General features: G+C 33.7%; 1 protein-coding gene across 1 annotated transcript in view; it reads left to right on the top strand.

Moving 5' to 3' along the window:
- The first annotated feature begins 340 nt into the window (after positions 1-340).
- LOC114326211 (ecdysone-inducible protein E75) overlaps positions 341-15,254 on the top strand; it is a 442,877-nt gene continuing 427,963 nt past the window's right edge. The window contains exon 1 of the mRNA XM_028274495.2: positions 341-650. Within this exon, the coding sequence (XP_028130296.1) occupies positions 452-650 (199 nt within the window). The 5' untranslated portion in view covers positions 341-451. The remainder of the gene's footprint in view (positions 651-15,254) is intronic.

Genomic DNA, 15,254 nt, shown 5'->3' on the forward strand with positions numbered 1-15,254 from the left:
AGGAGAGTTCTCTGGGTTCAGAATCCTATTTCAAGGACAAGGCCAAGCGCGCGCCCCGTCCGTCCGATCGCGCTCCTCTACAATCCAACACCAGCGTCAAACACAGTTGACGGTCGTCCGACGCTTACATACGCTCACACAGTACAGTACAGTCTCGCTTCTCTCGCTTTCCGCCGACGAGACAATTCGGAAAATTCAAAACTCACCCCCTCGTGGTGCATGTGCCAGACGGCTCGTGGGGCTGTATTGATGCAGCGCGCACGCGCAACCCCTTTTTCCTTCTCCGTCACTTTTAATACTCAAACTGCATTTCGGTTTCACTTTCATTCCGAATTTGGAACCAAAAGCGCGCGCGATTAACAACTTGAGCCCTTTTGGCAATTGGCATGTCGTTCGTACTTGACTGCTAGTTAGTTAGTAGTGATTTTTGACTGGGATATAATAGTGCAATATGCAAACGGCAACGATAGTGTTTAAAACTGAGCCCAAAGAGTTCGGGATTCCTTCTGGTGCGATCGTGTCTTCTTCTACTTCGTCATCGTCGCCGCCAGTTATAGGACATATGAGACCGCCACCACCTCCACCGCCTCCTAAGATCAAGGTGATCGACATCAAGCTGGAGGAGCCGACCAGCTCTATTCCTGATCTCGGTAAGTCATGACAACTTTCGATGACGTTGATTTAAACAACAATAGGCACTGAGCCAGAGTTGCGCAAAAATCAGAAAGAGCGCATTGAATTGCGCAACTAAAAATAAACCATTATCACTATTGACATTTATAATTAAAGTCAAATTTTGTAATCAAACCAATGTATTTGTAAAAACATTGTTTTGGTCTCTTTAGTTCGATTACTTGGTCCCTATTTTGTGTTCTATTCAACACTGTTATTCCATTTGATTGTTATTTTTCTCGAATGTATGGAAATGATATTCCTGTTCCATTTTTCCAGTCTACATTTGTTGACATTTCCTATCAGATATGTTTTGACATATTGTTGTTACGATTTTATCAATATAATTTTTCATACCTTTTCCTTAGATTGTATTTCTATTCTGTAGGCTTTTCGTTCTTTCTACCATTTACATGTGAATCTTCCCTCACTCGTTTCCTTTACTTTTCTCTTACCTCTTTCCCCTCTTTCTTGATTCTTCCAACAAGCTTCAGGACTGTCTAAAATCTAATCCTATTATATCTAAGACATGCAATTTTTTCCTTATCAACTCCATATTCTCGTCTTTATATTGTGTCAAATAAATATACTGTTCTGAGAGTAGTTTCATTTTCCATTTGATTTTTGGACAGTTCTGTAAAAATTATGACATTCTACTCTATTTATGGTTTATTGTGTCTATACTGCTCTCCACTATATTAGCTACTTTACAATACGTTCTCCTTGTTTATTATCCTTCTTATTCGTTTTGTCATTTCATATCGCATATGATATGGGTTCTTCTTATCTTCTTAACAGAATTCTACATTATGAAAGAATTCCAAAGAAAGAACATACATTTAATTATTTTTTTTTCTTAAAACACTTTTATTCTTATTTTTATTTATCTTCTATCTATTTTTTCTGGTTTTAAGCCCTTTTGGCAACTTTTTACCAGTTATTTGTCAGGAATGTAATAAAAGTCAGAAACAAGTACATTTAAATGTGGAGATAGAACACCTGTATATTTCTACGTTGGAAATTTGGATTTGGATACAAAGTGTAAAGACATAATGGCAGTGTTTGATTCAAGTTAGTGACATAATAATAGTGTACACAACTTGAACACGTAACTACTTTTTTTTTATTTAATGGCATAGACATTAGTCATTCGGCCAGTTGCAATAAAGAATATACAATCCTATCCCTAATACAAAATTAAACAGAAACAATATAGTAATACAATAAATAATACAATACAATAATAATACAATAAAAAAACAATAATGGATTTATGATAAAGTGATATAACATTTTATGATAAAAAAAGGATGCAAATCTGAACATAAATCATAAAAAATTTGACTCCCGCGTACAAATCTTATAGGACCGTGCGTGTATCTGAAAAGAAATCTATAATGATATTGTATATTTGTTGTGAGCCCGTAGCCAACAGAGACTGGATATTGAATGGTGCATGCATATTAAGTTTAATTAAATGTTTATAGAGATAGTTTAAATGCTGTTGAAACTTGGTACATTCAAAAAAGATATGATCAAGATCACCCTGCTTTCCGCAATGTTTGCAATTATCGTCTTCAATCACATTTATTTTACACTGAACTACTTAAATACTTTATTTTCTTTTTGACAATTGGTTAGATGATTAAAAAACAAACAAACTAAACCAAATAACAACAAAAAGAGTCACTTAGTATTAAGTTTATATGAGATTGAGTTATAATTATTATTGGTGTAATCAAAATTACATTTTTAATTAACAAATGTTTGACGCTTCCATTTCTACTCCGGAAATCGAAAAATAGATTATTCTAAAATTCCGGAAAGATTGTATAACCTAGATTTATTAGATTATGTATGTCTTCTTCGAAAAATGACATACTTGGCCTAGATTTTATAATCCACAGCAAGTGTTTGGTTGAAAGAAGATAGTTTGAGGGTTGATGTTATTTATCACTTTAAGGCCAGTACTTTCTCTCCCGATTAAACCCAGGTTAGCTAACTTCTTTCCTTCCTTTACTCCGGTATTGCTGGTACGTTCTTGTTATTGCCTTCTTCTTTTAGTATTGGAAACTAAAGCCTTCTGCATTCTGCTGATTTGTTTGCTAAATATTTCTCTTCTTTAAGTGGGATTTTTCTTGACTGCTTCTTTTTTCTTTTTCATGTCTTTTTCTTTCATGATTATTGATGCTTTTTCCTTCTCCGTCATTTTTAATACTCAAACTGCATTTCGGTTTCACTTTCATTCCGAATTTGAAACCAAAAGCGCGCGCGATTAACAACTTAAACCCTTTTGGTAATTGGCATGTCGTTACGATATAATAGTACAATAAGCAAACGGCAACGATAGTGTTTAAAACTGAACCCAAAGAGTTCGGGATTCCTTCTGGTGCGATCGTGTATTCTTCTACTTCGTCATCGTCGCCGCCAGTATTAGGACATATGAGACCGCCACCACCACCGCCTCCTAAGATCAACGTGATCGACATCAAGCTGGAGGAGCCAACCAGCTCTGTTCCTAATCTCGGTAAGTTTATAACAACTTTCGATGACGTTGGTTTAAACACTGAGCCAGAGTTGCGCAAAGATCAAAAAGAGGGGGCAACTAAAAATAAACCATTATCACTATTGACATTTATAATTAAAGTCAAATTTTGTAATCAAACCATTGTATCTGTAAAAATATTGTTTTGATCTCTTTAGTTCGATTACTTATACCTTAGTTTTGATTCTATTTAACACTGTCATTCCATGTGATTATTATTTGTCTCAAGTATACTGGAATAAGATTCTTGTTCCATTTTCCCATCGTAACATTTTTGACATTTCATATATTTTGACATATTCTTATGTGTCGATTTTATCAGTAGAACTTTTTATGTATTTTCCTTCTATTGTACTTCTATTATCAATCTCTACGCTAGGTTTAGTTCTTTGTACTATTTACATCTGAATTTTGCTTCTTCTCCTTTCTCGATTCTTTCTATCATTTACAAGAAAGTGAATCTTCTTACTTCTTTCCCTTCTTTCCTGATTCTTCCAACAAGCTTAAGCTTAGGAGTGTCTAAAACATCCTACATCTAAAATACGTGTAGATTTCTTCTTTATAAATGAACTTTATTTTCTCTTCTTCACCTTTAGTCAAAAATAAACATGCAAATATTTTGTTTCAGAGTTTCATTTTTCATTCTATTTTTGGACAGTTCTTTAAAAATTATGATATTTACTCTATTTATTGTTTATTTTTTCTGTACTGCTCTCCACCTCCACTATATTAGCTACTTTACAATATGTTCTCCCTGTTTATTGTCATTCTTATTTGTTTTGTCATTTCATATCATATACAGTCGGAAAAATAAAAGAATACCCATGAACGAACATATAAAACACGCTGTATTTTCCTGTCACCGTGTCACAAAGAAAATTGTCCAGTGCAAGTACATGTAACAATAATTATTACATGTACTTGCGCTGGCCAATTTTTTTTGTGACACGGTGACAGGAAAATACAGCGTGTTTTATATGTTCGTTCATGGGTATTCTTTCATTTTTCCGACTGTATGATATGGGTTCTTCTTATCTTATTAACAGAATTCTACATTATGAAAGAATTCCAAAGAAAGAACATGCATACATTTAATTTTTTTTCTTAAAATACTTTTATTCTTATTTGTATTTATCTTCTATCTATTTTTTCTGGTTTTAAGCCCTTTTGTCAACTTTTTACCAGTTATTTGTCAGAAATGTAATAAAAGTCAGAAACAAGTACATTCAAATGTGGAGATAGAATACCTGTATATTTCTACGTTGAAAATTTGGATTTGGATACAAAGTGTAAAGACATAATGGCAAGTTTGATTCAAATTAGTGACATAATAATAGTGTACTCTACTCAAGTGATTAAAATAATTAAATATTTTATTTTCTTTTTGACAAAAATAGTCTGTGTAGAATTGATTAGATAAGTAAAAAACAAATAAATAAACAAACTAAACCAATTAACAACAAAAAGAGTCGGTTAAGCTTTATTTATAAGTCTTTTTATAACAGCTCTATTCCTGATCTCGGTAAGTCTATGACAACTTTCAATGACGTAAGTATAAACAACAATAGGCACTGAGCGAGAGTTGCGCAAAAATCGAAAAGAGCTTGGCAACTAAAAATAAACCATTATCACTATTGACATTTATAATTAAAGTCAAATTTTGTAATCAAACAAATGTATTTGTAAAAACATTGTTTTGATCTCTTTAGTTCTATTACTAAAACCTTTGTTTTGATTCTATTTAACACTGTTATTTTATTTGATCGAATTCTTGTTATTTGCATCAAGTTACAGGAATAAGATTCTTGTTCCATTTGTCCAGTTTTTATATTTTTTGGCGTTTCTTTATTTTGTACTTCTATTCTGTGTCTCCAGAAGCGTCATTTGACAGGATCAGGGGGGGTTGACACGGTCAGGGGGGTTGACAGGGTCAGGGTGGGGTTGACTGGGTCAGGGGGGGGGGGCATTTGCCTAATGAATTTTGAAATTCGAATGAATGAATTGAATGAATTTTGAATTTGAATGAATTCAAAAAATTTGAATAAATTTTGAATTAATTAGTTTTCAACTAAGTACATTTACCAGAAATAGTCGTAACGTAATTGTGTTAACCATAGTTTTATTTAGAGTTTTATTTGTCAACTTGACAGTATTTAACTCGTTATTTAAATTTAATAGGCCCTAGGGCGTTATTTTTCAATAACACGCCCTTGGGCGTTATATATCGTACTTAATTGACTTCAAAATAATGTCATTATTTGTCAAATAATAGACCAGTTGTACATTAAATTAATTATTAATGCAGTACTGCAAGCAAAATACAATTAATTAAATTTAATTTTATATAATATTTGCATATCATATTATCAATATTGTGAAGCAACATATAATTTTATGACGTATATGAAATATACGTCAATTTGACAATTTCAATTGACAATATGAATTATTTCAGAAAGTTTCAATATTTCTCCGATATAGGGCTTTTCATTCATAGTCATTTGTTTCGAGCTTCTGTCGTATGTCGTGTAATCCGTGTATATTAATATTATACACAGATTATACAACATACGACAGAAGCTCGAAACAAATGGCAATCGATGAAAATCCCTATTTGCGCATGATCGTTTCTCGTATGCCCTCCAAGTACTTGCACAAAATATGTTTAAGATTGCGATATTACACTGTTTTACGGAAAATGATGACACATGAAGCATTTTGTTTGTGAGATAAACACAAAAATGAAATTTTTTGAGTTAATACATTTTGAACAGAATGTGCGAAATGGCGTACGAAGTTCTCAAGAGTGCTGTTGCCAAGATACTCCTCAGTGTTACTGACCTTTACGAAGAAATCTTCAACGTTCATTCATATAATACTTTTAACATGCCTACATATTTGGGTATACACCTTACCCCTGTACCTACATCGTATCCTTTTGAAATAATGGCTCTCTAAACTCTTGAAAATGACCTGGTTCTGGCCAAAATGGGAGCTGGGCGGCTCTAAAACAAACAATTTAGTTTTATAAAGTTGTTTACTTTGTGTGAATGCAGGGGCGATTCCACCGTGTGTTTTGTGTTATTTGAGATTAAGGAAACTTTATCTTAATCTTGCGACATTTACTTGACGGCTAACAAGTCGAGATGTGGTAGCGAGATAGGACCACAGCGGTCTAAAATGATTCAGAAAGTTTTCACTAATTTTATCTACTTGCGACGTAGGTACATGCAAAGTTAAATTCTAGGGAATTTCAAATGTTTTCTTCTTTTTTTTTAATAAAACACATGTATATATGTACGTATAGACCAGGGCGGATCTGTAAAAAGTCTCTACATTTGGATGTGAGAGGTGACATTCGGATTTTTGCAGAAATAGTTCAAAAAGGTTATAATAGTAATTGGCAGTACAGTACAGTTGTAAAAATTTATTTCTTTTTTTAATTTAGATTGCAAAATTATGCGAAATCTATTATATCTGGGACGAATCCGCATTGTTCTTGGGGAATATCTGATAGGAGAATTGATCTTAGCCTTTCTTTGATGATGGTGAGGAATACTATGCTTGCAGGAAAGTATAATGCTTCTTCTTCTTCAAGTTCCGCTCCTATAAGAGATTTGAAAGCGAAAGCACATTCTGACAATTATAATTTTGTTGGTTACGAGCTGCCTGAATAGTTCAATTGAACTGAATCCAAACCATTCACGGAGATTGTGTAGACACGAGATTTTACGTCTTCCTAAGATTCTTCTGCCATTGATTATGCCCTGCATGATATTCCTTAATAGTTTGTATTTTTCACCTCTCATAATGTGTCACAAGTATTCCAGCTTCCTGATTTCTATTAACTTTATAACTTCGCATTGTTTTCTTAGTTGTTCGAGAACTCGTACGTTTGTTTGGTGATCCATTTAAGATATTTTCAGAATACGTTGGTAAAACCTTATTTCGAATGCTTCCAGGTTTTTATTATTTCACTTTTATTGGTGAAGAAAATATTATAACATCGAAGCATTCTTATCGGGAGCGTAATATTGATATTGCGATTACAGAAAAGTTTTCTCATTCTGTTTTTATTAATGCAGCATTATTTCTATTGGCTGATCAGTATCTTCTCTGTATCTTCTGATTCTTCTGTGTAATTTCTGTATTATCTAGTATTAGCTTAACTTTGAGGTTTTGTGCTTTTGTAAATACCATGATCTTGGTTTTCTCCAAATTTACTTCTAGTCCATAATCGCTGCAATGTATATTTAATTGTTGTTTAAAGTGTTACAGTTCTTCAAGTAATCCCGCCAGAAGGACGGTATTTTCAGCATCTTCTTAGCCTTCTATCGTCCACGTTTGGACATAGGCCTCTCCCAACTCCTTCCATCGGTCTCTATCCTGAGCAACATATTTCCAATTCGTTCCGGCTACTCTTTTAATATCATCAACCCATCTCATCTGTGGTCTTCCTCTCGGTCGTTTACTTTGGTAAGGTCTCCAATGTTGTATCGTGGCATTCCAACGTTGGTCTTTTTGTCTAACAGTGTGGCCTGCAAAGCTCCATTTAAGTTTGGCAACTTTTGTTGTTATGTCCTCGACTTTTGTTTTTGATCTTACCCAGTCGCTCCTCTTTTTATCTGACAGTGGTATACCTAACATTGCTCTTTCCATAGCTCTTTCTGTTGTAGCTAGTTTATTCATATTTGCCTTGGTTAGGGTCCAGGTTTGACACCCATATGTCATGATAGGAAGGATGCACTGGTTGAACACTTTGGTCCTCAAATATTGAGGTATTTTGCGGTTCTTAAGTATCCAACCAAGTTTTCCAAATCCTGCCCATGCTAGTCTTGCTCTCCTATTAATTTCCGCACTTTGGTTTTCTTTGCCAAGTTTCAGGATTTGGCCTAGGTAGATATATTCCTGGACTTTTTCTATCTCACTGCCATTTATAGTTATGCGTCTGGGGTCATCTGTGTTTGTCATTATTTTTGTTTTCTTCATGTTCATTTTTAGACCGACGTATTGGGAGCTGCCTGCGAGTTCCTCTATCATAATTTGCAGTTCCTCGAATGAGCTCGCTATAATCACAATGTCGTCAGCGAATCTGAGGTGATTTAGCTTCTTGCCATTAACGTTAATGCCATAGGTTGACCAATTTGTTGACCAATTTTCAGCATACCTTATGTTTTAAGTGGCTCACCGTTTATTATTAGGTCCTCACTGATTTTGGCCAATGCTAATTCTCAGACAGCTTCACTGTATAAATTAAACAACAATGGCGATAAAATACACCCTTTGCGCACCCCACGGCGAATATGGATAACCTCAGTCAATTTATTTTCAACTTTCATTTTCATTGTTTGATTCCAATAGAGGTTACATACAGTGCGCTGGAATAAGTGTTACCCCCCTTATTAACTTATTTATTTTTAGCACATAAGCAAAACGCTTGGACTGGTCGATTTTTAAAATAATCATAGTATATTATAGCATCAATGTTTCGGACTTTACGCGATCCCTCTTCAGGTGACAGGCACAACTTTGATTTTTTGAAATGGGAAAGTATCATGTTATCATGTGACACCTCATTTAAAAGCTTTTGAAATACTTATTACAAAAATGTATAATACTTTAATCCTTTTTAAGATTGAAGATTTTGCGTAGGCCCAAAATTTCGTTTGAATTATTTTTAAACGCATTTATTTTTTTCGAATCCTGAGAAAACTAATAAGTATTTTTGAAAAATTTAAACGCAGAATGAAATATTACAGTATTATCGAGGGTAGAAAGTCCCTGAGAACTTCTATTCTATAATGATTATTTTAATAAGTCACAGGGGTGAAAAAAAGAGAAAATTTAGTCTGATTTTTAATTACAAATATATCATTTAAAACAAACCTCTTGTTTATTCTAAGGGACTTTCAGCTCTCTGTAATAATGTAATCTTTCATTCTGCGTTTAAATTTTTCAAAAATATTTATTAGTTTTCTCAAGTTTCCAAAAAAAATAATGCGTTTAAAAATAATTGGAACGAAATTTTGCGCCTACGCCCTTAAAAACGATTAAAGTGTTACACATTTTTGTAATCAATATTTCAAAAGCTTTTAAATGAGGTGTCACATGATGTATTTTCCCATTTCAAAAAATCAAAGTTGTGCCTGTCATCTGAAGAGTGATCGCGTAAAGTTCGAAACATTGATGCTATAATATACTATGATTATTTTAAAAATTGACCTGTCCGAGCGTTTTGCTTATATTCTTAAAATAAATAAGTTAATAAGGGGGGTAGCACTTATTCCAGCGCACTGTATAATTCCCTACTGTCTATGTTTAACAAATTTTTTTAAGACGATTATGATGCATTCTGTCAAATTCAATGTAACCTCAAATCAATAAAACAAGCATATTTCCTGCCGTAATAATGGCACTTTACGGTAGGAAATGTTGCAATTTGTCGGTGAATCTTTCTTATATATTGGAATAAAAGTACTTACCCTAGTAGTTCTGTCAGTTTCCGGCATTCCAGATTTCATTTCAAATTCTAAGCATTACTTCAATCCCTACCGTTTCCATTTCTCCAATTGTGTCATGTGTTATTTATTCCATCTTTCCCTTCAGCTTTTTACTGCTGCGTCAATTTCTATATTTCACAACTTCAGACAAGACACAAAAGCAAGAATCTATAAAGCAGCAATTAGACCTATATTAACATACACGGCGGAGACAAGACCTGACACATCTAAAACCAGACGACTACTAGAAATGTAGGTTTCTTTTAAAGACGATCGTAATTAAAGTCCGTTTGATGTTTAATAGTTTTAATTAATAAAATAGATAACTAAATTATTGTTACTATTAACTTATCGAAATGTAAAAGTGTACTTTGCGACCAAAATTCTACGTGTTCTTATTTTTACAAAAGAAATGTATTTATCGATAATTTGCGTCTAATCAATATAATACCCGTCTTAGTATTATCCCTATGCGTCTTGTAATCAATAACACGTCTAATGTCGTTGAGATCTTAAAATCGACTAAATGTATTCGTTCCCACACAACCAAAATTCCCTTACTGCTAATCTTCCCCTTTTCATGGTTTAATTCGCTTTCGCGGGAACTAGCCTATTAGTAATAAAAATTGGGTCAAAGGGCTCTACTTTGTTATTTTTATGTCTTAAAAATAAACAGAAACTGCTCACTTAAACTACCCCTCGATTAGATACGCCCACCCATCTGTGCATTTTAGAGCCTCGCCGACAACCGCTCGTTTCGTGTTTGTAAATACGAATAATTAAAGAAATATTATATACAGGGTATCTCAAAAATTAAGATAAAATATTTACAATCCTACTAGAAACAACAGAGATGAAAATACTCCGACGAATATCAGGGAAAAGTCTGTTGGATAGGGAGAAATGTAGAAGACATAAATGGATGGGTGACAAAATGGAAACAGGAGTGGAACGAACACATTAGTAGAATGGCAGAGGATAGGATAGTACGAATAGCACAAGTATTGGCAGACCAAGAAAAAGATGGTGCGATAACTTAAACAATTTAGAAGGCTAATATTGAAAAAGAAACAGGCTTTAAAGCCTACATACAAGAAGGAAGAAGTATATAATAATAACTTCAGTTTTTTTCATAACTTTATTTTTCTGTATTATTGTCTGTTTCGTTGTTAGAGATTTCGCAATATTGTACACCGCTGCGATACCTGCTTTGTTTGTTATGGTGTTATCTTTGATGATTTTTGGTGTCTGCGGTTTGAATTCTCTCACTAGATATTTTTAAATTTCTACCACATATGTAAAAATGTTTGTACATAGTTTCTGGTGTACCATTCATTAATTATTTATTTATTAAGGACTTAAAACCATGTTCATAAAGTATCAATTTTTTTATGGGGTTTGGAAAACAATACAAACTGCTTGTAACGTCGGTATAAATTAGGGAATCGTTTTTTATTTTCGGTACATATTAGTTTTTTAGTGGCACTTACTTTTTGGAGTATTCTCTTTATTTCTACACTGCTTAAATCCTTGCATGAATATTGTTACAGTGGTTTAATTAGAGCTAACAGAGCTACTAAGAAGTACGTAAAGGTGCAAGCCTGTCAAATTCGTCTACTGTTTCAAATATTTTAGAAATATTATATTACATATTTCAATATCAAGTCATCCTCCTTTAATATTTCAACAAATGACATTGAAATGCATAAACGAAAGCATATAAACTATATCTATTGATTAGTGGGATTTGTTCAGAGATAAGATAGGTCTAGGGCACACAAAATATTTAGATTACACGTACGAATGCTATTCAACTAATAGTTTTTGAACTCAAAATGTATAGTGTATAGTAATTGAACAACAGGACTATTAGAAAATAAAAAAAAATATAATAATAGCAATCTTCAATACAGTAAGGTCTCTTTTTATGCGGATTTGTTATGCGATTTTGAAGTTATGCGGTTTGTATTTCATCCAAAAATTTATATTATTAATAACTAGTATAATTAATATTAACTATTCCTATCCAGATGTCATTAATCTGAGGGTTTGCAATTCGGGTATTCCCCTTGTTTCATGATGTAGCATGTAGCTATTACATCAATCTGAGTTTCGCATTGAAAGGTATTACCTGTAATTCTTTTGAAATTAAATTTAAATGTTTAAGTATTTAAGAGTTTAACGCTCGGTTTCATAATCAGTTAAAGTGGACTTTAAATTTTAAGTTGGTACCTTTATCAATGCAATTCATATGGGTAAATGTCAACGTTAAAGTGAACTTTAGTTAATGTTCACATTAAGTTGATTATGAAACCGGGCGTAAATGTTGCTGATTTCAAGTTGCAGTATAATAAACAGCACATTTTGATTTCTAAATTGAAACATTTAATTAAGTGTCGTAAAGTTTTATGTTTCATTAGAAGAGGTTTTTGCTACCTCAATATCGTTAGTATGCGTTTTTAATTTCTTCTTTAAGATTTTATTTGGCCCAATGAAGAAAAAAAAACATCAAAGACACATATTTTTGGTGGACCAACGTCCACCATTTTATGTGATTTTAGAAAAATACGGAACGTGTCCCTACTTTTTCAATGCAAGTAAAGTCTTTCTTTATGCGATTTTTTTATATGCGCTTTTCTGTAGAACGTATCCACCGCATAAAACGAGACCTTACTGCAGTTCCGGCCACGTTGGGTGAAAACCTATAGTATGGTATAGTTAGACCCAAACCCAGACATCCAAAGTGAAAGTTATCCTCCTACACCAAATTGTTCTATATGGTCCACATAATGTTCAGAAAAAAGTCACACCATTTTGAGCGTCGGGTTTTGGGGGAGAGGGGGGAGAAATCTGCAAATTCGTAGTTTTTTACGTTTTTCGTCAATATTTCAAAAACTATGCTTTAGCGTAAGGAATGTTCTATAGAAAAATATTCTACATAACATTTAAAACAAAAAAGATTCTATACATAATTGTTATAAAATCAACGGTTCCAGAGTTACGGAGGGGGAAAGTGGAGGTTTTCGATACTTTTTATATTTACCGACTTCTCTCCCCTCTCCCCCCCCCCCCAAACCCGACGCTCAAAATGGTGTGACTTTTTTCTGAACATTATATGAACCATATAGAACAATTTGGTGTTGGAAGATAACTTTCACTTTGGATGTCTGGATTTTTGGTATAGTTATATCATAAATATTGCCCAAAAAATATAAAAAGTATCGAAAACTTCGACTTTTCACCCTCTGTAACTCTGGAACCGTTAATTTTATAACAATTATGTATAGAACATATTTTGTTTTGAATTTCATGTAGAACATTTTTGTATCTAACATTGTTGACGATAAAGCATAGTTTTAGAAATATTGACGAAAAACTTTAAAAAAATACTAATTTGTCGGCTTCTCTCCCATCTCCCTCCCAAACCGGACGCTCAAAATGGTGTAACTTTTTACTGAACAATATGTGGACCATATAGAACATTTTGGTGTTGGAGGAAAACTTTTACTTTGGATGTTTTGGTTAGGCCTTTTTTTGTACCAGTTATACTATACTACCTCCGTAACTTTGGAACCATTCATTTTAGAAAGATTATGCATAGGGCCTTTTTTATTTAAAATTTAATGAAAAACAATTTTGTGTAGAGGGCTGTTCATGCTAAACCGCTTAGTTTTGAAATATTGACGAAAAACTTAAAAAACTATGAATTTCTCCCCCCTCTCCCCCCCCCCCCAAACCCGACGCTCAAAATGGTGTGACTTTTTTCTGGACATAGTGTGGACCATATAGAACAATTTGGTGTTGAAGAATAACTTTCACTTTGGATGTCTGGGTTATGCCATCTTTTGGATCAACTATAACTATACTATACTACTAGAACTTATGAAGTCCAATTGCTTGTTTTTTTATTTCTTGATTTTTATAAATGACCAAAACTTTTTTTGTATCAAATTACTATTTGATTCAATATTAATACAAACGATATAATTAAACTGAAATCGAAATTAAAGGAACTTCAATACATGAAGTCAAGAACCTCTTAATGGTGTTTTTGCGTGAACAACCATTTATTATGATGCCCGTCTTGTACTAGATTACCTAATAAAATTAAAAGTTTTTTGGAATCAGTTCGCCAGTCGATATCCGCCAAATTTAGGGGTGTTCGCCACAATTAACTTAAAATAGATCTCGAATAAGCGTAAGTGTGTTAAAATTAGGGGATTTAGTTAAATAAAATATAAAAGTATAAGAAATTATAATTAGTTAATCATTAGATAATTAAAACATAACTGAATATGTTTAAATACAGAGCCAAGGAAAAAGTCACGATTTAAGAAGGCTATTTAAATAAATAAGTATCATGCTTTAGATTTTATTAACATGCTCTCTTGATCGCAAATTTTTGATAAATTGATCACAACGGTTATAAATTTAATACTCGACTGCTTAAAACAAAACAAAAAACTGATAGTCAGGCCCGGACTGGGCCGCCGGCCCACCGGCCCGCGGGCCGGTGCGCCTTTTGCTTTCGTTCATATTCCATTAAAAATTTAAACGCTGATTTTTTTTAACTTTACACAAAGATTCGTTGAAGCAAAGAACAATTGAGCATAGTGTGGTTGCAAAATGCAACTCGTATCAGGTGTCAGATAATAATCAAAGTCTAGCACACATAGCTCGAAAATGGCATCCAGTGTTTTGTGTTAATAGTTTAGATGCGACGCGCGGCGCCCTCGAAGACCTTCGGGCGCCTTTTGCCTTACTAAATTATACATACAGGATTGTTGCGCTCCAGAATCATACATAACGAAGCCAGTGGATACAAAAAAATACAACTCGTATCAGTTATCAGATAATCAAAGGCCAGCACACATAGCTTGAAAATGACATCCTGGGTATTAAGTTAATAGCTTAGATACGACGCGGGGCACCCTCGAAGACTTTCGGGCGCCTTTCGCCTGACTACATTTATACATACAGGATTGTTGCACCCCAGAATCATACATAACGAAGCAAGTGAGTACAACAAAATACAACTCGTATCAGATAATCAAAGACCAGCATACATAGCCCGAAAATGGCACCCAGAGTTTTATGTTGATAGTTTAGAAACGACGCGCGGCGCCTTCGAAGATCTTTGGGCGCCTTTTGTAGGTATCAATATCCGCTGTTTATATTATAATATGAGGCCATGAGGGCCAGAGTGGCTAACAACTCTGGAATAAGCACTCAAGCTGTGGAAAAATGGCATGGGAATTCCTCTCAATGACGAGACCACATTATATACTTTATGTTTCGCTGATGACCAAATTCTGATTGCTCAGGATCATGACGACCTGCGTTACATGACGTGGAAGTTAATGGAAGAATATAACAAATGGGGCCTCGCAGTCAACATTAAGAAAACTGAAGCCATGTGTATTGGAGGGACAAAGCAGTCCATTACATTAGATGATGGGGTAGAAATTAAACACTGTGATGAATACAAGTATGAAACATACAGGGTAGAAAAGCCATATCCATGATGAACAGCATTC

This window comes from Diabrotica virgifera, chromosome 3 (assembly GCF_917563875.1).
Source record: "Diabrotica virgifera virgifera chromosome 3, PGI_DIABVI_V3a".
In the NCBI taxonomy this organism is placed as follows: Eukaryota; Metazoa; Arthropoda; class Insecta; order Coleoptera; family Chrysomelidae; genus Diabrotica; species Diabrotica virgifera.